Genomic DNA, 23780 nt, shown 5'->3' with positions numbered 1-23780 from the left:
TATGCTTCTATATTGTGTCTATTTTGAACATCTATGGTAAAGCGACGGAAAGGACACAACATTGTTCTGATTGGGAAATACATATCGGCAATCAATTCAGTATGTACTAGAATATACAAATGAACACCACTCTTACCATAGAATGACATGGACTTAATGATCAAAATTCTACCAATTTGTTACCAAGTGAGCAGCTCCTAATTTTCTTATGTATACTTTGGTCAATTCCATCTAAGTTTCAAACTATCTAGCTGTGTGTGTTAGGATTTATAAACAAAGGAGTGTGTAAATTAATACAAGTTTGCTGCACTTATTCTTTGTATATTCTGCACGAAGTCTTGATCCCTGAAATTATGCCAGCCTTTGTGTGTAGAAACCTTTCCCGATTAACTGTTTTGTCCTTTCAGTTTTTGTAAAAAATGTTTTGTGCTTCTTACACACAGTAAAGACTTGTGTCTCTGCAAAACTACTCTTGAAGCATTTGTCTTTGTCGGTCTAAAAATTGTATACCAAGATTTTGGTGCCACTCATTTAGATTTTCAGGGAGGATTATAATGGTGAGAGTATTGGCAATCTGACATGTATACCTCTAGCCCTCAATCACTTTTTCTCCATTTATTTAGGTATCCAATGGATGTCTTATTAATCCATGTATGTTTATTCATTACTCATAATGTAACACAAAATCCTTTTTCTCCATATACTCAGTAACACGACCTACCTATTTGTTGATGTGCACAACACACCTGGTAAATCACATTCCTTTGAGTTTCAGATAAATAATTTCTTTTTAAAACCTCGTATGTCAATTGTCATTGAGTAATTACCATTCATAGTTTCAGATAAACTTCATGTTGCTTACTCTGAGGATGCCTTGCTTATACTTTTTAGGTGGTAATGTCTTATCCATTGCAATTGGATCCTACTGCATATGTGGTTGAGCATTGAAATTTCAATCTGCATTTTGTCTAGCTTGCAATCTGAATTTTGTCTGGTTTGCAATATTACGGTGAGATCTCCACCACAATTTCAGAAAATTTGGTACGGTTTATTTTTATCTTGCTTCTACCAAAATTTTGGTACTGTCTACACATATCCCATCTTTCATCTATTTTTATCTTACTTGTAGAAAAATTGAAATGGATACGGTGCCAGACTATGAACTGGTTAGGAGGGACAGAATGGCCAGAAACAAGCAAGAAATAGCATAACTTTCTTGATTTACCTGATATAGAAAAGCAAGCTCCAAGCCTTTATCACGACAATCCTCAAGAATAAAACAAGGACAAACACCATGATGACTCTGATTCTAATTATGATTTCGATCCAAATACCCAAGATGAGACAGTCAATGCAAAGGATGAGCCAAGTGGTGCTAAGTGCAAAGCTAAGGTGCTCCATAACAACATCACTGAGACTGAAAAATTGTAATATGCTTGACACTGTTCTAGCCTGAGACATCCTTTGTTTTTGCATCTATTTCGATTGCAAAACAAACTATCAAAGAGTAAAAGAAAACTGTGGTTAAAGTTTAACTTAAGTGTGGGGATCCTACGTAGCGGAACATTAGTCCGTGTGGTGTTATATAGTTTTCATAAGGAAGGTATTATTGTTTTCTGGAATAGCAGAATCTAGAGAGAAAATCTTCGAAAAAAACCTTTTTCAAAATGATGTTTGTTGCTTGTAAAAAAAAAAGAAAGTTTTGATGCTGGTATTCGAATGTATCATTTTATTTTGTTACTCCGTTGTAACGCACGGACAATTCAGATAGTACTCGCAACATGCATGAGGTGCGCGCGCACGTTTTTTTGCGGCCGTACGTGCGTGCGTGATGCGTCGGTGAACAGACACCCCGACGACAGGCTAATTTTTGACACGGAGATTAGCAAAGATGTACTGTACGTACGCACGCATCTCTATCGTTCCATCAGGCCAGTACATTTTTTTCCTTCGCGAGAATGTAATTGTAACATTTTTCTGGTCCTAACATACAATCCTTGGGGACACCTAGCTGGGCAGCAGCACATCCAGGCCTCGCAGTAGGAACAAATCGTGACATGCTGCTGGCTTTGTTTTGGGTATCAGTTATCTAGCTAGCTTAGATAAGGCAGAGACTAGACTAATTAATATCAAAACTTTCTCGAGCCCAGCCGATGGACGTAATAATCGATCTTTCGCCGGGTCTACGCGACAGCAATCGTCCATATGGACGCGCCGGCCGAGTGAAGCTACGGAACAGGCCAACACGTATGCTACTAGCTAGCTAGCTAATGCTGCCAAGCTACCTGGATTCCCCTAGCTAGGTCGTGACGAAGCCATGCCGTTGCCATATGCCAACTACAATTCCGTGCTGATCCGTGTCTTAGGAATGTCTGTCGTCCTACGTAAAATACTTGTAAGCGAGTAAGTACTCTTTTACTTCAGACAACCTGCACTACTAGCTGCCGCTTAGTCTAGGCTAACAATCTACTCTTTCTTTTTTAGAATATGCTACTGTAACAATTTACTGTCTCGCTTAATCTGTCGTCAAGTCACAAGCAGTAAAGTGCGACCAGGAGAGTAATAACGACCTGGTATCTTAATTTGACCGTTTTGGCACCAGCACGCACCCCTGCGTGACAGGAGCAGTACGTAGTACTCTCAATCTGAAAACTAAAGTGTGTTAAAAGTTAGTGGTAACTTACCACTGCCGGACCATTCACTGTGCCTTCGCACTTTCCAGGACAAGTCAAGTACACGAGCTAGCTGCCTTAATTAATTTAGTATAGTACTAAAGCAAGGAAAATATGGGGAAAGTGTCGTGCTCCCGTTGACCAATACGGAGCGTGTGTGTCGTCGTAGTACTCCGACCAGGTAGTCGTGGGGAGTGCTAGTACGTACAAGGACGAACTCCAGTGTACGTACAGTCCTTAAGTAAGCTGCCCACAGCTCATTAATTTGATGCTCCTCTCCTACACATGCACGGTCAAAAAAGCCCTGCCGCTGCATGTGTACGGATGGCACGGCCACCTCTCATCCGGAGACTCATCATCATGGTCCTTCCCCCGTCTCTCTCTCTCATTGGTGACCACTGGAGTTAACTAAGACTGATGTGGATCTAGCTTTACTTTACCCCATCTGAAGCTTGTTTGTGAACCTTGAGCCCCACTTGTCATGAAGCTTTTTAAGGCACCATATGTCTATATGGAGTAGTACGCTTTTACAGAGTTGAAGTTAACAACTGCTAGGTGCTAGCTCAAGGTTTAGTCTCATGACAATCAGGCTAGATTTTTCTCCCGGATGCGGGAGGTTGCAACTAAAAATATCCACGGAAAGCATTTTTCACCATGGCTCTTTGTAACTTTTGTCATGACAATGATGGGCCTACTATCCTAGCTTTTCCACTTAAAACAGGGGATTACTATTGTTGAGAGTCGGCCCAAGTCTTACAATTAACTAGGGTACATACGACAACGACTTGCTTGCTTTTGCTTGGATGCACGACACGAGTAACCTTTTTTTTTTACCAGAGTAGTAGGGGCGAACTAGCATCTACCGGTAGTTTTTGAAGCGGGTGTAAAAAGGTGAAAGACGTGGAGAATATTACTGGGCAACGTCGAGTCACGCAGCGTACTAGTACGAGCTAGTCCAAACGTGTTTTCGATGTCACCTTTTTTATTTTCCTTCTCGTCGTTCATTATCAGTCGACAAAACCAGGAGAGAGGACAGCTATAACAGCGTGCGTGCTGGCGCAGTAGTACTAGCAGTCTACGGCAAGAGAGTGAGTGAGATACTATTTCTTTATCGTTTTCTTCTCTGCCGGAGCGGGCCTTTTGCATGGGTCGCGTCACGGTACGACCGGCATGTCGCGGCCGCAAGCGCGAGCGCACTGGGCGAGTAGACGTGACAAAGATCTCGGGTCCGGATCCGTACGAAAGACCCATACCACTCTTTTCTTTATAAATTTAGTGCGCCATGCTGTCACGTAAACTAAAGTAGCTAGAGATGTAGCCAGTGTTATTACAGAATGTGTGAGTGTTACGGCCCGGATTAAGGGAAGTGTTGGATGTTTGGGATAACGGGACAGAGTTGAGGGGTTTGTGGTTTAATTGTGGCCAATTATAAGTGTGGTTGCGGCAGGTGACGCGAGTTAAGGAGGGATCGGCCGGGCGTCGCAGTCTGGCAGCTAAATTAAGGAATCTCGTCCCAGAAAAAGGGGGGTGACTTAAAGATTGTATACTCGCGCCCATGTTCGGAAGATGCCGTCAGTTTGTCTAGGAGGTAAAGAGAGACCGGGGTTCAAATAATATTGCCATCAAGGAATTTGACGCGATGAGCTAAGCTTATATAAGCCACTTTGCCGCTTTGTGTCTGAGCCGTACATCTCTTCTTGTTATTAGGCGGACCGGAGGCACTCCTGTATAATTTTCTCTCCGATTCGTAAAAAACATCGCACCTTTTGTACAAGTGGACGTCGGAGGAAGTTGGGGAGGCAAATTAAAGGGATTTATCATCGCATCGCATGATACGACGATATGATCCCTACCTCATCTCTCGCTCTCCACCACGGACCAGGCGTCACGTACACGAGGAATCCTCCCTAGCTCTCATCTCGATGGAATCTTATTCCAAACAGTTCTCGGTCTCACTCTCCCAGACGGCGCGATCATGCATGCAGGCTCACCGTAAAAACACTCACCGGCAGCAGTGGCAGCACTGCAGCAGAGGCAGCTGCTCTGCTCTGGTTTGTTTGTTTCCCTGCGAGACGAGAGAAATTTTCAAATTTTTGGGGGTCTCGCAGAATCTGGAGGGCCGGCAAAACTGGACAAACACGTCCGAGCTAGTAATATACGCTTAAGCTTAGCTGTGGTCTGTGACCGAACGAGTGAGTAACACTGATCTGACGGGGGACGTGGGCCCCACGTCGCAGAGGCACTGATGGGTGTGGCCCCACGGCGCAGAGAGACTTACCATTACCCCATGCCGGTGTCAGCTTATCTCTGTTTCTCCATTACGGCCGCGGTTACGGCCGCCCGACAGCGGCTTACATGAGCCCATAAAATACGGCTTTTTCGAAAACCCGCTTTCCAACTTTCCCCTCTCTCTCTCATCACGGCTTCTCTCTCTTCTCCTTCGCTTTATTCAAAACTCGACGCAGCAGCAACGCTCTAGTTCTCTCTCTCGCTGCCACTGTTGGCGAACTCCCCTCACGCTACTGCGCCCCAGCGCACACGCGCACCCTCTTCCTCTCGCTCTCTTTGCTTAAATGCCCCAGACCTAATCATTCCCATCCCCCCTCTCCTCTCTCTCTCTCTCTCCCCTTCCCCCAGAGCCCCAACCCCACCCGGCCGGCCACCATGGCGATCTCCGAGCTCGGGTGAGCGGATGAGGTACGCGGCTAGGCGGGGGTATCCCTTTTGTTGGTGCTTTTTCTTCCGCTGCCTTTTATTTTATTATCCATGGCGTTTGATGCGGGGGGCTGACTGGTTTTGGTGCAGAATGCGGCGGATTTGAGGCGGCCCCGGGTGGCGGATGGGGTTACGACTTGGCGGATTCGTGAGGGTCGATAGGTTTTGCTAGGATTTGGTGCTTCTTGGGGTGGGAGATCGATGAGCTCCTCGTCGGGGGCCAGCGTCGGGCAGCAGCAGCCGCCGCCGCCGCTGCCCGCGCCGCCGCCGGAGGAAGGTGCGTGCTGGCTAGGTTTGTTTTTCCTTCGTTTTGCTTCCTTGCTTGCTGCTGCTGTTCACGCGCGCTGCGGCTGGCTGGCTGGCTTCTTCCTTGTTTTTTTGTTTAAGTTCGTTTGATTTGTTGTTGTTGTTTACTGGGGTTTGGTGGGTGTTGTGTGTTTTGGGCGTGCGCAGAGAAGAAGAACCTCAACTCGGAGCTGTGGCACGCGTGCGCCGGCCCGCTCGTGTGCCTCCCCACCGTCGGCACGCGCGTCGTCTACTTCCCGCAAGGCCACAGCGAGCAGGTGAGCTCCACCTCTCTCTCTGTCTCTTAGGTTTTAACCCCGACACCTGCGTGCAAGGTGTTCGGCTATATTGCTCTGCGTGGGTTTGCTTGTGTTTCTAATGCGTTGTCTGGGCTGCCTGCGTGAAGGTGGCAGCGTCGACGAACAAGGAGGTGGAGGGTCACATCCCCAACTACCCCAACCTGCCGCCGCAGCTGATCTGCCAGCTCCACGATGTCACAATGCATGTACGTGATTTCCTGCACTGCTTCAGCTTTCTCATCAGATGCGGCGATAGGTCATGTCTATTTCGATGCTGAGTTGCGGTGTCATTTTTTTTGCAGGCTGATGTGGAGACTGACGAAGTGTACGCGCAGATGACGCTGCAGCCGCTGAACCCAGTAAGGCAACGGGGGGAATGGTGGAGCTTTTAATGGTTAGATGGTGTGCGATTTTTTATGGAGTTTTGATGGGTTCCGGCTGTGTGTTGATTTTATGCAGCAAGAGCAGAACGATGCCTACCTGCCTGCGGAGATGGGGATTATGAGCAAGCAGCCGACAAATTACTTCTGCAAGACGCTGACGGCGAGCGACACCAGCACGCACGGAGGGTTCTCTGTGCCCCGCCGTGCCGCTGAGCGGGTCTTCCCTCCTCTGGTGTGATGAGTGTGGAGTTCTGTGCATTGTTCCTGTTCTTTTGCATCATGGGTTTTGGGTTTGCTGTTGCCAATAACAGGTGGTATAGTGTGGTTTGTAGGATTTCACACAGCAGCCTCCTGCCCAGGAGCTAATTGCACGGGATATTCATGATGTCGAGTGGAAGTTCAGACACATCTTCCGAGGCAAGTTTCCAATATCACTAGGGCTCTGTCTGGGTTTAGTGATCACAGTGAGCTTTACTGGTCTTAAATAAGGTTTTTAATCATTTGGTGTCCTTGCTCTGGGAAGCAGTTCAGTTTTGTTTTTGGCTTATATCAAATCCTGTGCTTTCAAACATTTCCAAGTGTGCTGTCTGCCTGTACCCGCAGAATTATCACCTGCACAATGCAATTTATTCAGCTTTTTTTACTACTAGTATCTTGTAAGCATTAAGTTGCATAGCAGTGCACTGAAACCTTTTGAATTTTAATACTTGAAGAGGGGCGGTACTGGATTAAATATAAATTGCAATTAACCGACATATTTGGTCAGATGTTTCTCAGACATTCATGGTAGTCGGGTACCATCAGAATTGCAAATGGGTCACTCTCTGTACTGAGGTGTGCAGCTGTGCACTCTTTCTAGTCAGTACAGCTGGACGATTTAGGTTTTTTTCTTATGTCTTGATGGCTAATTGTCCCCACGGAGCATAACCTATTTCTTGTGGATTCGTCAGTGCAGAATATGTGTCATCTTCCTCCTTTTTGTACTAGAGTATACTTCATCATCTATGACCACAAGAAAGATTGCCCTAACACTAATGTTAATAGTCAACCACTAAAGTTTCCTATCAAAATTGTTTATTAACATTTCATATTGCCAAGCTTTGTACTAATATTCTTGTTTCTCACAGGCCAACCTAAACGACACCTGTTAACAACAGGCTGGAGCGTGTTTGTCAGTGCTAAGAGACTTGTTGCTGGAGATTCTGTGCTTTTCATATGGTCAGCTTCACTATTTGTTGATGTTTATTTTACTGCGGCTAACATCTTGAACTTACAGTTCACGCTATGATTGATGTAGGAATGAGAAAAACCAGCTTTGGCTGGGAATCAGGCGTGCCAGCCGGACACAGACTGTGATGCCTTCCTCTGTTCTATCGAGTGACAGCATGCACATAGGGCTCCTTGCAGCTGCCGCTCATGCTGCTTCCACGAATAGTCGCTTCACAATTTTCTACAATCCAAGGTAATTTGGACTGTTTTGTTAATATATGGCAATGCTATATTTCCTCTTTGCGTTCAAATTTTACAAAAGTAATGTTTGTAGGGCATGTCCATCAGAGTTTGTCATACCACTTTCAAAGTACATCAAGGCTGTTTTTCACACCCGGATATCGGTTGGGATGCGATTCAGGATGCTCTTTGAGACCGAGGAATCTAGTGTCCGCAGGTGAAGTAGCAAAATCCCATAATTCAATCTTTGTTTTAGAATAAAATATCTGTTTATAAAAAGATCATCTGTGATGGATCGGGTATGCTTTCTTGGTACTTCTTGCTTGGTTAGCACCATAAAAGCTTGTACATGTTTGCAGGATGTATGGCTGTAGTTGAGGTTGCCGTTCTCTTTTGTGTATTCTTTTATACTTTATGGAGTCACTGTATTCTTTTAGACTTTATGGGTCACTTATGCTAATTATATAGTTGCATTTTCTGAATGAAATTTATGATATATTAAATGCAATGCAGGTACATGGGAACAATTACAGAAGTAAGTGATGCAGATCCAGTGCGTTGGGCTAGTTCCTACTGGAGATCGGTGAAGGTATTTTTTTTTCTCTTACCGATTTTGCTCTGAAAGTCTGTCTTGGTTGATTCCGCCAACTGTCTGATTAGTGTTGTAGCGAGCCACGGTTTATGTTTGCCTTTTTTTCTTCCCTTGATTTGCGCCTTCGCTGATATTTCTGCTGCTCTTTTTATTCTTTTCTTCTTATCATACTATATTCTGTTTTATCACCCCAATAATTGTCCATCCGTTTTATCTAATGATGTTATGGTAGTTATGATTTGTTTTGGTCAAGGACAAAAATAGTTTTTTGCAGATCATTGTTTTTCATTTCATAATAATTGATGTAAAGAGTTCTTCCCTCTATCATTTCTCTGTTTCTCCAGGGTAACTGGAAGCTCAAAAATTTCAAGGTCTCCCTAACCAGTGGCTTTGATGCTATAACTGCAGGTTGGTTGGGATGAATCAACCGCGGGTGAAAGGCCACCGAGGGTTTCTTTATGGGAAATTGAACCATTGACAACCTTCCCCATGTACCCGTCTCTGTTTCCGCTGAGGGTCAAGCATCCCTGGTATTCTGGAGTTGCTGGACTTCATGGTACAATTTAGTCATTGTTCTTACTACTGAGTCTGGCATGTCTTATTTTGATGCTACATCAGTCTGTTTGCTGTGAGTCTGCCATCTAACTACTCCACCTGATAGCAAAGCAAGATAATTTATAGCTGGGAGCATGTTAAGTTCTCTACTGGAACAAAGCATTATAATTGATTAAATCCCACAATTGTTGTATATATCTTGACATATGCACAACTGAAATAATTATTCCCATATGTTGTATTAGCTGTATGGGCTAAGTGAAATCTGGATTAGTACTCTTTTAAGTGCCAAGTTGGAACAATGTTGCCATGCATTTTAGTCTTTTTGTGTATGCTCTTATCACAGCAATGCTGTTATTCACATTGATGTTCATTTATTAATTGTTGTATTGCACTTAAGATGACAGCAATGCTTTGATGTGGCTGAGAGGAGTTGCTGGTGATGGAGGTTATCAGTCTTTGAACTTTCAGTCGCCTGGTATTGGCCCCTGGGGGCAACAGAGGCTCCATCCATCCTTGATGAGTACTGACCATGATCAGTACCAAGCTGTAGTTGCTGCCGCTGCTGCCTCCCAGTCGGGTGGTTATATGAAACAGCAATTCCTAAACCTTCAGCAGCCTATGCAGTCCCCCCAAGAACACTGCAACCTCAACCCGCTGTTGCAGCAACAAATCCTGCAGCAAGCAAGCCAGCAGCAAACAGTTAGTGCTGAGAACCAAAATATTCAGACAATGCTTAACTCAAGTGCTATCCAGCACCAACTGCAACAGATCCAGCAAATGCAGCAGGCTCACATTGATCAAAAACAGAAGATTCAACCAGACCAAACATATCAAGTTCCTACTAGTTCTGCTCTTCCCAGTCCAACATCACTACCAAGTCATCTGCGTGAAAAGTTCGGCTTCTCTGATCCTCATGTGAATTCTCCAACCTTCACCACTTCTAGCAGCAGCGACAACATGCTCGAATCAAGCTTCCTTCAGGGAAGTTCAAAAGCGGTGGACTTGTCTAGATTTAATCAGCCTGCACTTAATGAGCAGCAACAACAACATCAACAGCAACAGCAACAGCAACAACAACAGCAACAACAGGCGTGGAAGCAGAAGTTTATGGGTTCATCATCACTGTCTTTTGGGGGCTCGGTTTTGCTTAACTCACCCACAGGTAAGGATGGTTCTCTGGAAAACAAAATTGGTCCTGATGGGCAGAACCAGTCCCTTTTTAGTCCTCAGGTTGATTCTTCCTCCCTACTGTACAACATGGTGCCTAACATGACATCAAATGTTGTGGATAATAACATGTCGACGATTCCTTCTGGATCAACTTATCTGCAAAATCCGATGTATGGCTGCTTGGACGACTCTTCTGGTATATTTCAAAATACAGGAGAGAATGACCCAACAAGCAGAACTTTTGTGAAGGTAGGTGTGATACATTTCGTCTTTACTAGATCAAGTGCAAGTCCATTCTAATGGAATCATTAAATAATGTGCAGGTTTACAAGTCAGGATCAGTGGGGAGGTCCTTGGACATCACCCGGTTCTCTAATTATGCCGAACTTCGAGAAGAACTGGGTCAGATGTTCGGCATTAGGGGTCAGTTGGATGACCCCGATAGATCAGGCTGGCAGCTTGTATTCGTCGACAGGGAGAATGATGTGCTTCTCCTTGGAGACGACCCTTGGGAGTAAGAAACCATCTCTAGAATTCTGATTTCTTTGAGTTTCCTTTAGTGTTACCTATATTTACATTATAAATCCAGGTTCTATTCTAACCTTTTTATGTATTGTAGATTTTTTTTGAAAGGGATGTATTATAGATTTTGACACCACATAGTTTAGGAGATGATATATCCTTCGGTTGAAAAAAATGGACTTAAAAATTTACTAGATCTGTTTATTACTCCCTCCATCCTGACATATTGGGCATATTTTTATTGGTTATGACAAGGCTTTGAACAAGAAATACTCCATTAGTATATATCAGAAGGTTATTCTTTTACTAGATCTCCTTCTAAGTACACATTATATTTTGCAAAGCTGTGTCAGTTATTGTAACCTTGTTATTTAATCTATCTGTTTTTTCAAATAATAGAGGTGTCTAACATGTACTCCCTCCGTTCCTAAATACTTGTCGCTGTTTTAGTGCAAAACTTGCACTAAAACAGCGACAAGTATTTAGGAACGGAGGGAGTAGCAAGTATGGCATACTGCAATCATAGGTCATCAGCATGCAAAGAGCCAACATAGTTTGTTTAGATACATCTAGGGTAAATGGATAGTGCCAACCTGGTAACCACAGTTCATAACTTACTGATTCACATACTAGGGAAAATGGATACACCTTTTGCATTTACTAGCAAACAAGAATGTGCAGACTGCTCAGTGCCCAATGGATATGCTTTACATGACGTGTTATTTTTAGACTGCTAAGTGTAGGATTCGATTCGCTGTACATACTATTCTGAACCACATCTTCTCAGGTCTTTAAACGTCAAATATTTAGAGTACACTTCTCTTTACTTTTGATATGTTTCTTGATGTAAGATATGATGGTCTAAGTTTATCCGTGTGTCAATTGGTGCAGGTCATTCGTGAATAGTGTATGGTACATCAAAATACTTTCACCTGAGGATGTCCATAAGTTGGGCAAACAAGGAAATGATCCGCGGTACCTTTCCTAAGTGAAAGACCATGGTGCTGCTTCTGGTAACTACATTGATCTGTTATTGTACTTCCGTACATATAAATTGTGAAATTTTATCCTTAGATCTGTTAATGCTTGCTATTTTACTTCTGGTTCAATTCTGCCAACACATCAATGCTTTTTTCAAATTTTAGTTCGTAAGACTGGCATAACCATCTTATCTAACATTCTGGTCTGGAAACCCCCATTCTGTGTGGCAAATAGAACATGGAAACTACAATTAGAATTAATTGTGGAACCCATGATGATCTATCCTGGGGACTCCTTGCCATTGCTCAATGGCGGCTTCCCCATTAGTGTAGACAGTGAGGATAAGAGTTTGCTCAGACTTATAAAACTACCTGATAGAACTATTAGAAAACTGAAGAAGGCATCATGGAGTGTAGTATCTAGATTATTGTTAGGTTTTCCCAAATGTGTTAAGACTGGTTTTGGTTGCTATACAAATCATAAAGCATAATGTCCAGGAATAGTTGGTGGCAGAAACAGTTAACTAAATCTCATCATACAAAATGCTCCGAGGCTAAAATTATGACATCATGTACACATGCTTCCAGAAGGGAACTGCAGAAGTGGATATACTATCAATTTTCTGAGCAATCCACTATCGTCTAGAAAATTCAGGTTGCTGACATCGATGTACATACTATGGCTCTGGATAATAAGATCACATGGATGTTTAGACCCAAGTAAAATTGAGAGAATCTTTTCATGCATTTGACTATTCAATTCTGTACTAACTGTTGGTTCACTCAGCACAACAACTCAGTGGCTCCTATAAGAACATCCGAATTCTTGTCTCACCAACTACAATATTTGAACTAGAGACCATTTCACTTGAATCAATTGTTTGAACTTCATCTCTGTCCACTAACATCTAGACCTGGGCTACATTCGCAGGCTCCTGCGAGGATTCGACAGCACATGGTTTCACTCTTGCTCTTGACGGCACACTTCACCAGGACCCCAATCATCCCATCTTCGTACCTGTCTCTTGCATGTACACCGTACACGTCTCGAGAAAACTCCCCATTACCTACATTCGTTCGGTGCAGGCCACCGATGTCGTGAACTGGTATTTATGTAGGTTCCACTTAGGAATCAGTATCGGTTTAACTCTATCCTAGATGGTTTGTAACTCAGCGTAGCAGTCCGTTCGCACGCAGCGTTCAAATCTTCTGAGACTATGCTTAGTTGGAACTCTTTATCGTAATCTATCTATGTACTATTTGAGACTCCCAGGCACGCTTTCCACGTAAGAACTGCAATAATTCGAATTCAGGACGATTGTTTCGACTCATATTAATTCTTGTCCATTTGCTGGTGGTATCCTGGATTTGACTACTGTTAGGTCTAGTTGAGATCATCAGAAAGCAGATTCAGTGGGAGCTCTTCTTATGCCTTTTCTTCTCTGGATGGTTTCCAACTTGTCAATTATGCTGCCTTCCTCTTGTTGGCTAGTAGTGCCTGCTACGAGGATCGCACGATGATGACGGTGTTGCTGATTTGCAGATGAGGGATCTGCCCGCATTCTACACTTCGCTTTTCCAGGGTGGAATTACGGGTGTGAAGAAATCTGTGCAGGGTAACAAGCAGCTGCCTGGAAAAGATATGTGCAGCAGGAGAACCTGGGAGCTTGAAGAGGAGGGGAACTGCCGTTCCAGGAAAACCGAGCTGCGAGCTGCGTTGGCCGTTCTTCCCGGCGGCGCTCGCCGGATCTGGAATGTCACTGGGTCACACGCGGATGTGGCGGCTGGGCTAAGGCGCAGGGAAAAGGTTGGGACTTTGAAAGAATCAGCCGCAGGTGGCTGCTGGCCGTGCACCAATCCTTCTAGGTTTTCAGGGGCTTGTTGGATTAACGTTGGCAGGGAGATCTTTCGAATTTGAATCCCTGTTCGTTCGGGAACAGCTAGTATGAAAACTGTTCTTTAAGTGCAGCAATCTGGCTATATGGATGCTTAATAAAAGGTTCAAAAATTACACGGAAAAAAGGCGCAACATAGGATATTTGTCCATTATGTACAAAGTTAACCTAAAAAGGGTTTGCGCATTGGAGAAACAAATTCAGCTTACAAATAGTAGTACGGACTAGTACTAAATTACAGTATTCGCCTACAATTCATAGCAGACACAAATGTGTTTGGATTTCATTTTTTGTGACAAGATCGATGGGTTTGATTTTAGAGTCGGAGTAATTTTGGTTTGGCATGTACGTGTGGTTCAACAACATGAGTAAACACGTGCAAGTGCGTGTTAAAGGAGGATCGAGGAAGGACTAGGAGCCACTCGAGAGATCAACACTGGACGCACGCTCAGAGCTGCAGGAAATCGACGAGTAATTGCTGCTGCAGTGCTGCTTGCTGGTAGACGCACCTTCGGAGCTGCGGTCAACAGACGGAATTCCCAACAGACGTAGTAATGGAGCAATTGCTGCTGCATGGTGGTAGACGCATCTGCGTGGCCGTGGAGTAATTCCTCCTTATGCTGTTGCTGGTAGACACACGTTTTGAGGTGCGGCCAACTTGTGAGCACCATCTGCTACGTGTTGTTAAATTTTTCTACTCCTCATCGATTGTTATACAAATCCAGGTCAATTATTTCGGCAAGGAGGGAGTATAATAAAAGATAAAACTCAGAACAATTAAAAATAATAAAACTATATTTATTTTTAGGTAGGAATACATTACTCGAATATTTTGTCTCTCCGCTCAAAGTCACAGGAGTTCACAAGGAGAGAGGGAAAAAAAAGTCTGAAGAGAAAGAAAATCCACCCAAAAAAAAATTTGAAAGGAAAATTCACAAGACGGCGTCCGTTCCGCTGTCCCCTTCTCCGCCTGACCGCCTTCCTCCCCCCCTTACAATTTCTCTCCCTTTTTTACCCCGCAGCCTCCAAACGGAGTCCACAAGCCAAGGGCGCAACGACGCGAGCCCATCATCGGTCTCCCCCTTCCCTCCCTCCCTTCCCCAACCCTAATCTACATACACGTAGATCCATACCCCCGCCGCCGCCGCCGTGCCCTAGCTCCCCGCCGCCCTAGGCGCGATCGGCGGCGTCCTCCTGCTGGGCAGAGAAGGGGCGGCGGAGGAGGGATCCCGCGGCCAGGGCCAACCTCGCGACGGGGGCCGTCATCATGGAGGAGGACGGCGCCTCCGCGGCGGAGGCGGCGGTACCGGCTGCCACGAAGCCGCTCACGCCCGAGGAGGAGGCGCTCCGGCGCAACACCGACTGCGTCTACTTCCTCGCCTCGCCCCTCACCTGCAAGAAGGTATTGCCACCGGCTCAATTGCTCTGTTCCTTGCCCCCCCACCGGGAGCTAGTTTTCTTTGCGCGGGCGGTGGTTCGTATGCGCTTCGAGCTTGTGATTTCTTGTTTTTGTTATGGGAGTTTAGTTTGAGAATCCGGTCGGGCGTAAGGTATCTCGTATCTCAGTTTAAGGTGCCTGAGAAATTTCGAGCCGCAGGATTGGCTCCTCCAGGTGTTCGTCCCCGCATCCATGATTTCTCTAGTCGTTAGTACGGCCTGGCCAAGATTTGACCCTGTTGCTTAAAGAAAATTGTGATGCTAGGGCTATATTGAACTGAAGCAGCTCTTTTTACTGAAAGATTTGTCCCCAGCAATTCATTCCTGTGTTGATTATGCGCCTGTTTGATATTATCCATCCCGTGAAAACAACAATTTTACTGAAAGATTCATTGTTGACATGATTATGTACCTTCTTGATATCGGCGGCATGAAATCAACCATTTTACTGAAAGATTCATTGTTGAGTTGATTATATGCGTTCTCGATATCGGCAGCATGAAAACAGCAATTTCACTGAAAGATATGCCCCCCACAATTCATTGCTGAGTTGATTATTCTCTCTGTGGGGAGGGTGGCAACATGAATTATACGTTCCTCGTTCTTATGGAAGTTTGCTTGGTAATAATATGTTACGACTCACTGGGTCTGCTTTCCTGCTAAAAATTTCATTTGGTCTTGTTTTCTTTGTGGACATATTCTACTCAATGCCATATGTCTAGATTATGTCAAGAACAGCTGTCATAAACTATATTTACATCATTACGTGTAAAGCAGTAAATACCTTCTCTGTAACAATCTGCAGCGACCATGTACGAGTGTTTATCGTTTTTAGGTGTGGTAGTATCTCTTTATAATTTAATCTTGGTGCCACTTCAAGTGTTGTACCTTTTCCAATCTGTAAGGCTATAACTTGGTCATGCCTTGTCGACTAGTTTCTTCCTTCTGATTTAATACCCCCACCATCCAGAACTATAAGGCTCATGTCCTTTCCAATATTTATCTCTTTGCAAGAATTTGTTCATCAAAATGGGGATCATCTGATACCAAATTGATATCACTGGATCCGTATTAAAGAGTACTTTACAATGGTATCGATTTTTTTTTCAGATAATTTTCATAAATTTCAATAGCTGGTCAAAGTAAAACCTTGGAAAACACGTGCACATTATATTTTTGAACAAAGGGAGTGCTCCTGTATATTTGGATTCTCTTCTGCTTTTATTTTGTGCTTGTACAGTCTTGCCATATGATCTTAATATATCATGTACGTTGACCTAGTTTTTTTTCTCTGAATACTTTGGTTTCTTCTCACCAGTTAATAATTATCTATGGGTTGCTTAAGATTATACCTTATGTGTTTCACTCCTACTTTACTACTGTAGTATATATTTCTTAATATAATTGGTAAACACTATCCCATCCATGCTACAGTTTTCATCATAACCATGGTTTCTTATGCACCATTAATATTTGTACATCAGAAACTCATAGTTTGATTATTAAGTTCCAGTCACAATTTTTTTCACTGACCTTTATTCCTTATTTCAGGGAAATGAATGTGATTTTCGTCACAGTGAGATTGCCCGGATGAACCCCAGAGACTGTTGGTACTGGTTAAATGGCAATTGCTTGAATCCAAAGTGTTCATTTCGCCATCCGGTATGCTTCTTTTTCCTTCATTTTATGGCCTATGTACCATAAAGAAGATCTCTGCCAGTGACCAGCACTAATAAATATTACATTTACTGCTATGCTAGTCTTAGAATTGGTTTGTCATTTTATCAGTTGCAGTTGTTATCTGAAGTTTAATTGTGTCTCCTCTACTTTTGCCCAGCCAATTGATGGTATGTTTGGTGCTCCAAGTCCTGGAATACCTGCAGTTTCTTCACACTATGCTGCTTATAACTTGGGCAAGCAGATGGTCCCTTGCTATTACTTTCAGAAAGGGAATTGCGTGAAAGGTGATAAATGCCCCTTTTACCATGGACCACAGTCGACTGGTAATAATCCACCAGAACAGGTGGCGAAGGTTTCTTCATTTCCTTTGGAGCAGCCTCAGACCCAAAAGAACGATTTGTTGGGTATAAAGGAGTCTGCACGGACAAATAATTTAATTCAGCGAGGTGGTCCAATAATTGATGACAGGTCCAAAATGGCCGTTGATAGGCCTACAGCAAATTCTGCCAAGACACCTGCAGATGCAATACCTGCTAAACTTGCTTCCAGCGCATTGAAATCTTTGCCCAAGTCAGAGAAGCTACAAAGCAGTATGCCAGCAGCAAAGAGAAGTTTCAGAACCTCTTCAGGTGAGGATCATCCTGAGTGCTATCACAACAATCTTATCGAAAGTGATCCTGTGCAAGATTGGAATGAAGATTACCGACCACCTGCTGATGATGACTTGCCCCAGAACAGTAGAGAGGCTGATGAATTGCCAGGTGAGTCTTCACCTGGTTTTGATGTTCTTGTGGACAATGATGGAGATGCTGCTGCTTATTTGCATGACGAGGAAGATTTTGGAAGGGATATGTATCCAGTGGAGGATTATGAATATGCTCCGGCTGATTTTGAAATTCCGCCACATCATGAAAGAGAGCTGTTCAATCGAATGGGCGAGCAAGGCCCAGTCGGACAAATTTATGATGGCTATGAAAGGAAGCGCCGTAGAACATCATCTGAGAGGAACATGGACAGACCTTCCCATTCAGAAAGAAGGTCCCGTCACAGAGATATTGGTCATGTTGAGATAGATGGATCAGATTTACGTCACCGTCTCCGCAGAAGAAAAATAAATGGTTCTTCAGGCACTAGCCCGGAACGCAGTGGAGAGCACCGCCGGAGGGATGAACGCTATAGGGAAAGGGCGTACGATGGACACCATACACACAGAGATCGCCATCGGAGCCCTCGAGGAAGCACTTTAAGCTCTCGCCTGCAAGGCAGAATAAAGCTTCCTGGAAGATCACCTGATAGAGTGGTTACTAGCTCTGAGAAAGAGCAAGATAGAAGACCACTCCGGGAAAGGCTGTCTCCAGTTAAGCATATGGATGTTCAGGGTGTGAGGCATCGGGAGGCAGGGCAACATCAAGAGAGGACTCTGCGGAGATCAAGCGAACTTCCCTCCAGTGCTAGGAATGCAGATGGACAGCATTTGAGGAGGAACGTAACAGAATCACTCAACTTTGGCAGGAAGGCCAATGGAAGGGTTGAATCTGAAGCATCTCTTGATTTTGAAGGTCCGAAGCCTCTCAGCATCATCTTGCAGAAGAAAAGACAGGCTACATGTGGCAATGGCTCATCTGCCCACAATGGCAAACAAGATAAATCTGCCAAGGTCTCACATAGGCAACCTGAGTCTATTGTTGAAACTGAGAAGGAAGGCTATGACAACATTGTCAGTTCTGAAGAATACAAGAGTAGATCAGGTGATGAATACAAAGAGGAAAGCCGTATCCCTGCGGAGGGCCATGGCCAATCTTCATCTCATGGTGACAAACCTGAGACAGAAGACATTATTGAAGTGGATCCCGTGGTAAATCAAGAGGCTGATAACTATGAGCAGGGGGAGGGGGAGTCCGACTACGATGCAGCTGAAGGCCAAGAATACAAATCTGAAGATGAGAATGCATATCAAAACGATGAAGACGAGTTTGAAGATGACGATGATTTTGCCCGGAAAGTAGGGGTTGTCTTCTCTTAAGCTCTGGTTCGTTTCTTGGTTATGTTGCTTCAGGCCAAGCGGGAATGCTTGAATTCCTTGGCGATTCCCTTGGATAAATTCTTCTGGCGCTCCATGTTTCTTTTTCAAGTTCATGGTGCCAAAGCCTCTTTTCTGAGGCTGATAAGTGATAACTGCTAAGTATAGGTCAGGCGTGAAGTGAGGTAGATTTTTATAAACGAGAAAGCGATTACGTGTAAAGACAGCTGTTCTTTGTTCAGCTTATTTGATGCATCCTCAAACTTGTATTGTATTAGTTCCCTTACTAACGTCGAGATGATTCATTGATTTTCACGCCTGAGATGGATAATATAGCCCTCCTCTTGGAGGGCACCTTTTCTCCTACAAAGGGGGAACTTATGTTTGGTTCGTTCTCTGTGTGGTTCTTCCAGCATTTTTGTTTGTCTGGCATAGTCCTTTCCATCAGATGCATCATTTCATTGTGAAATCAGAGGTGAGTTTTGTTTCGTAAGTGGATTTGACTTGTCAGTCTAGGAGTAGCTGTTCGTTTCTTCAAAACTAGCTCTGCTGTAGCTTGTGATATCTGAAGATCAAGGTCAACTGTGTGTGATTCTGAACTCCACAAATTTGATACAATTTGCAATGCCAACGATTCTGCTGTACCCAAACTATGAGACAATATCGCTGACAGTAGTACAAAGAAATCAGCTATTTTTACACTGATGATGATGGTGAGCAAATCGGCAGCTTTGGGGATATCACAGCGTAGCAAATTCATGCGCACGAACCACGAGACTGTTAGTATATTACTATCAATCTCAGAAGCTCACATGGTTCTGCCCTGGCAGATTACCTTCTTGATTATGCGCTTGCACGTTTAAGAATGTAGTACTACATGATTTAGATGTGAATCGAGATTCCTTGACTCCCGGTTCCTTAACGGCAAACATTACCTCTCCTTTTTTTGCAAGTAAACCGTTGCATTTTGTCTGTTTACCTCAAACACATTAGACGAGGTGCAAACAATCTTCATGGAATTCAAAAAGTTGGATGAGCAAGTGCATTTGCTACAGGAATTCAGTGAGAAACCCATCTTTCGAAATGGCCCTAATATTCGACTGGCCGACAAGTTTTTCCTTTCAAAAATAAACATCACAAGCCTCTGTATCAATTGGTGCGCGCAGTCTCATGTATTGAGCGAAACATAAATACAGTACTTTCTCTGACCCATATTACTTGTCTCAGATTTAGTATTAAGTCGTACAAAATTAGCGACAAGTAATTCCGGACGAAAAATCAAAGGGCGAGCTCAAAATGAGCTATTGACTTAATCATAAGCGACTCATTTGATTCTACTCTTCTAAAAAATAGAGAGAATAAATCTCACGGGAAACATGAAAATGAATCAAACGTGGGGAAGAAACAAGCCAAGTTTTTTTTTCTCTTCTTAAAAATCGAAAAAAAAATCGAGAGCCATGTGTTTCTCCTCCGGATGACTCTCTCGTCTCGTGGCATATAAAAACAAACGAGGAGGCTTCCAGACTCCCCGATCGAGCTCTTGGACGCAAATCCCAACTCCCCCAATCGTGCGACGACGTCGGCCATGGCTGCCAAGCGAGTGCTCCTGCTCTGCGGAGACTACATGGAGGACTACGAGGTCGTTCCTGGTCCCCCCCTCCCCCATCACTGGCCGCTCCCCCGGTCAATTGATTCCGTTTCTGCTTCAGTTCCTGCTGTTTGTTTGACTGTATTTGGGTGTAGGAACTGTCTTCGATTCTGTGTGATCTGATTCCAGTTGGTTCTTGTTCTTGGGTCAGGCCATGGTCCCGTTCCAGGCGCTGCAGGCGTACGGGGTGGCCGTGGATGCGGCCTGCCCCGGCAAGAAGGCCGGCGACTCCTGCCGCACCGCCGTCCACCAGCCGATTGGCCACCAGGTACTTGGATGGATTCGTTCCCCCATCTTTGCTTCGAAGTTGATACTGTAGTTCTGTTCCAATAATCTGATAGGGTTTGGCTAGGTTGTAGTGAGACGATGAACCGGGTGAATTAGAGTGGTCAGGATTCAGGAATGCCTTGCACAAGTTAAGATTCGCCGCTGTGTTATTAAGATTGAATTGGAAATGCGTGGGAGGGGTGGCTGTTCTCTGATTTTTACTGTACTGCCTACGCTTGTTGTTTGAAAGTTAACACTCAGAGAGCACCTTTTGACTTGGAAGAGTCGTGGCGGCAAAAGCACTTTGTGGAGGTCATTTGTAGGATGATTTGGTTTGAGATAAGCACCCTAATGTCGAGGAATCAAGGATCTGTTAAATTTATCTGAATTTATTAACCTACCTGTGAATGGGTACATAGACATTTCCACTCTGCTCATAAAACGGTGCAACTCTGCATTATTGATTGTGAAAACATTTCCAACATGCTTTAGTATACTAGGGCAGATTCTCTGCATTTTTTAGATAAACACACTGTTATTGCGGGTTCAATGAATGGTAGCAGTTATTATGATTTGATGACTTCCTGCAACATTTTACTTTATCTGGTTGGCTTTTCTGAACATACCAATATGCTTGATTTATGTATAAACAGCAAACCTATCAAATGAGTTTGGTTCAATCTCATTGTTTCTCTTAATTAAGATTTCTGTTTGCTTAAACCACAATTGACCGACAGATATTTTCTGTTTGGGTGAAGTTTAAATGTATATGGTAGACATCGCAGGACAAACTACATAGATCCTTTCACACTTCACCTTCCATCCTCACATCATGAACAGTATTAATTCATCTTGAACAGTGCTACAAACTACAGTGCAATGGGAACTTCGTATCCAGCTACCTGATATTTCTGTTTTCCACATTGTTGTTTTATTAGTCCTTGTTTTTCGCCTGCAGTGTTGCTTCTGTATTAAATAATTGGCTGTACGGGTCGCTGTATTATAATGTCATTCTGCTTCGCATATAGACTTACTCTTGAATATACACTGAATCTTTTTTTTTTCTGAAATGCTCAGATGCAAGTAGTTTGAGTGTATCTTTAGTTAATTTTGCTCTGACAGTCTTGCATTCTTAATTTGTCTTGTGGATACACCATGCAGACATATGCAGAGTCGAGAGGTCATAACTTTTCACTTAATGCTTCATTCGATGAGATCAATGTCGCTGAATATGATGGGCTGGTAATTCCTGGAGGCCGTGCACCAGAATACCTTGCAATGGATGAGAAAGTACTCGACCTAGTCAGGAAGTTCTCCGATGCTAAGAAGCCTATTGCATCAGTTTGCCATGGCCAGTTGATTCTAGCAGCAGCAGGAGTAGTCCAGGGCCGTTCATGCACAGCATATCCTGCAGTTAAACCAGTTCTTATTGCTGCTGGTGCTAACTGGGTGGAAGCTGATACCATGGCAAAGTGCGCCGTTGATGGTAATCTTGTCACTGCAGCGGCTTATGATGGTCATCCTGAATTCATCAGCCTATTTGTGAAAGCACTTGGAGGCTCCGTGGCGGGCTCAAACAAAAGAATATTGTTCCTTTGCGGCGTATGATTTGATGCTCCATTCATATATTGCTTCTCATCCGTCACAAGTGATAACTACTATACTGATCATTTTTGCATCATCACATGCTTAATAGGACTACATGGAGGACTACGAGGTTATGGTTCCATTCCAGTCTCTTCAGGCCCTAGGTTGCCATGTCGACGCAGTTTGCCCTGACAAGGGTGCTGGGGAGAAGTGCCCGACCGCCATCCATGACTTCGAAGGTGACCAGACCTACAGCGAGAAGCCCGGTCATGATTTCCCTCTGAACGCGTCGTTCGACAGCGTTGACGCTTCGAGCTACGACGCCCTCGTGATCCCCGGTGGGCGTGCTCCCGAGTACCTCGCGCTGAACAATAAAGTCCTCGCCCTGGCAAAAGGGTTCATGGAGAGTGGGAAGCCGGTCGCGTCGATCTGCCATGGCCAGCAGATCTTGTCTGCTGCCGGAGTTCTTAAGGTACACCGCGGCCGGGTGATGGGTATCAGATTATTCTTTGATCAAGCCCTATCTGATGATATTCAGAAGTCACTGAAAACATGAACTGATATGTTATATTGCAGGGGAGAAAATGCACGGCGTACCCGGCGGTGAAGCTTAATGTGGTGCTGGCGGGGGCGACGTGGCTGGAGCCGGACCCGATCCACCGCTGCTACACCGACGGCAACCTGGTGACGGGCGCGGCATGGCCAGGCCACCCGGAGTTCGTCTCCCAGCTTATGTCTCTGCTCGGCATCAAGGTCTCCTTCGCATGAGAGCGTTTCATATCATACACAGATACCCGTTTGTAACACTGTCACACACACACACACACGTTTCGAGATTGTTCGTCTGTCTGCCTGTCTTCCCATCTGTAGCTGTACTGTACACTGCACCTTGCCGCCGTCTTGTGCTGCCGTGTTTGCGGCTGAACAATAAAAAGGATTCCCATGATATGCTCCCATCATATAAGCAGGCCCGTATATCATCAATTCAAATTGAGGATGGGCCACAGAGCAGACATCCAACAGCATTGTTAACAGGCCTAAGTATTCAAGGAGGGAACTAACGGCCCATGAAACACACGCCCAGGAAACACATTGTACCTGTAATGTGATGGTTCTTGTGTTTGAATAAAGTTACGCATAATTCTAAAAACCTTATGCATGATCAGGCCGCGCCCAATCTAATCGCCTCTTCCTTTCCCTAATCGCATACAAGAGATCCTTGCTAACGAACCATGATAAAAAAGGATCTTGCAGATGAGCTCGATTTCTTCATTGGCCTGCACGATTAACCTGAAGGAGAGGTTAGCAGCTTTTGTCCGATTCGACCAAACGCCAGCCCTCGCAGATAAAGAAACAGCTGGGCCTCGTCGATCGCCATATCAATTCCTTGCCCAAACGTGTGGGGATAACTCCCAGAATCGCCCAGCGCAACCCATGGCCATCCCCTTGCCAGAGGTTGGGTATTGCACCCCCTTGCAGAGTTCGGACGCTCGTTAACAGTGAAAAAAGAGTAGTTCATAATAAGTTACTAAATATGACAAAATTACTGCAACTCTGCAAGTAATACCATAATAAGTTAATAACCATAAATCATGACAATACGCAGACACGTAATGCGTCT

General features: G+C 44.3%; 3 protein-coding genes across 4 annotated transcripts; all 3 read left to right on the top strand.

The window, feature by feature from the left end:
- Positions 1-5165: 5165 nt before the first annotated feature.
- LOC100842100 (auxin response factor 12) lies at positions 5166-12956 on the top strand. Of its 2 annotated transcripts, none has more exons than XM_014895998.2 (16): positions 5166-5369; positions 5478-5679; positions 5841-5950; positions 6079-6177; positions 6274-6330; positions 6431-6586; positions 6687-6771; positions 7482-7572; positions 7652-7816; positions 7898-8020; positions 8317-8392; positions 8804-8951; positions 9351-10372; positions 10447-10637; positions 11537-11658; positions 12557-12956. In XM_014895998.2, the coding sequence occupies exons 2-15, from the start codon at positions 5589-5591 to the stop codon at positions 11631-11633; spliced, it is 2511 nt and encodes an 836-aa protein (XP_014751484.1). In that variant the 5' UTR covers positions 5166-5369; positions 5478-5588; the 3' UTR covers positions 11634-11658; positions 12557-12956. The 2 variants fall into 2 exon arrangements, with proteins under 2 accessions (XP_014751484.1, XP_003580798.1); XM_003580750.4 differs by having other exon boundaries at positions 5167-5369; positions 5478-5664.
- A 1601-nt stretch (positions 12957-14557) lies between these two features.
- LOC100841804 (zinc finger CCCH domain-containing protein 32) lies at positions 14558-19042 on the top strand. The gene is made up of 3 exons (XM_003580749.4): positions 14558-14922; positions 16509-16619; positions 16795-19042. Exons 1-3 carry the CDS (start codon positions 14788-14790, stop codon positions 18658-18660), a joined length of 2112 nt encoding a protein of 703 aa, XP_003580797.1. The 5' UTR covers positions 14558-14787; the 3' UTR covers positions 18661-19042.
- A 1092-nt stretch (positions 19043-20134) lies between these two features.
- LOC100841497 (protein DJ-1 homolog D) lies at positions 20135-23118 on the top strand. Its single transcript, XM_003580748.4, has 5 exons — positions 20135-20296; positions 20457-20573; positions 21734-22174; positions 22269-22631; positions 22736-23118. Exons 1-5 carry the CDS (start codon positions 20243-20245, stop codon positions 22925-22927), a joined length of 1167 nt encoding a protein of 388 aa, XP_003580796.1. The 5' UTR covers positions 20135-20242; the 3' UTR covers positions 22928-23118.
- The last annotated feature ends 662 nt before the right edge of the window (positions 23119-23780 follow it).

Source organism: Brachypodium distachyon, chromosome 5 (assembly GCF_000005505.3).
Source record: "Brachypodium distachyon strain Bd21 chromosome 5, Brachypodium_distachyon_v3.0, whole genome shotgun sequence".
NCBI classification, from domain to species: Eukaryota; Viridiplantae; Streptophyta; class Magnoliopsida; order Poales; family Poaceae; genus Brachypodium; species Brachypodium distachyon.
Note: the sequence above shows the minus strand (reverse complement) of the source record. Positions and strands in the feature narration are given on the sequence as shown.

Excerpts from the sequence above, each read along its gene's own strand:
- LOC100841804 (XM_003580749.4), top strand. The coding sequence starts at position 14,788 with ATGGAGGAGGACGGCGCCTCCGCGGCGGAGGCGGCGGTACCGGCTGCC. Across the intron at positions 14,923-16,508 it reads CGCCCCTCACCTGCAAGAAG|GGAAATGAATGTGATTTTCG; the intron begins GTATTGCCACCG and ends TCCTTATTTCAG. Across the intron at positions 16,620-16,794 it reads AGTGTTCATTTCGCCATCCG|CCAATTGATGGTATGTTTGG; the intron begins GTATGCTTCTTT and ends ACTTTTGCCCAG.
- LOC100842100 (XM_014895998.2), top strand. The coding sequence starts at position 5,589 with ATGAGCTCCTCGTCGGGGGCCAGCGTCGGGCAGCAGCAGCCGCCGCCG. Across the intron at positions 6,772-7,481 it reads GTTCAGACACATCTTCCGAG|GCCAACCTAAACGACACCTG; the intron begins GCAAGTTTCCAA and ends TGTTTCTCACAG. Across the intron at positions 8,952-9,350 it reads TGGAGTTGCTGGACTTCATG|ATGACAGCAATGCTTTGATG; the intron begins GTACAATTTAGT and ends ATTGCACTTAAG.
- LOC100841497 (XM_003580748.4), top strand. The coding sequence starts at position 20,243 with ATGGCTGCCAAGCGAGTGCTCCTGCTCTGCGGAGACTACATGGAGGAC. Across the intron at positions 20,297-20,456 it reads ACTACATGGAGGACTACGAG|GCCATGGTCCCGTTCCAGGC; the intron begins GTCGTTCCTGGT and ends TTCTTGGGTCAG. Across the intron at positions 22,175-22,268 it reads GAATATTGTTCCTTTGCGGC|GACTACATGGAGGACTACGA; the intron begins GTATGATTTGAT and ends CATGCTTAATAG.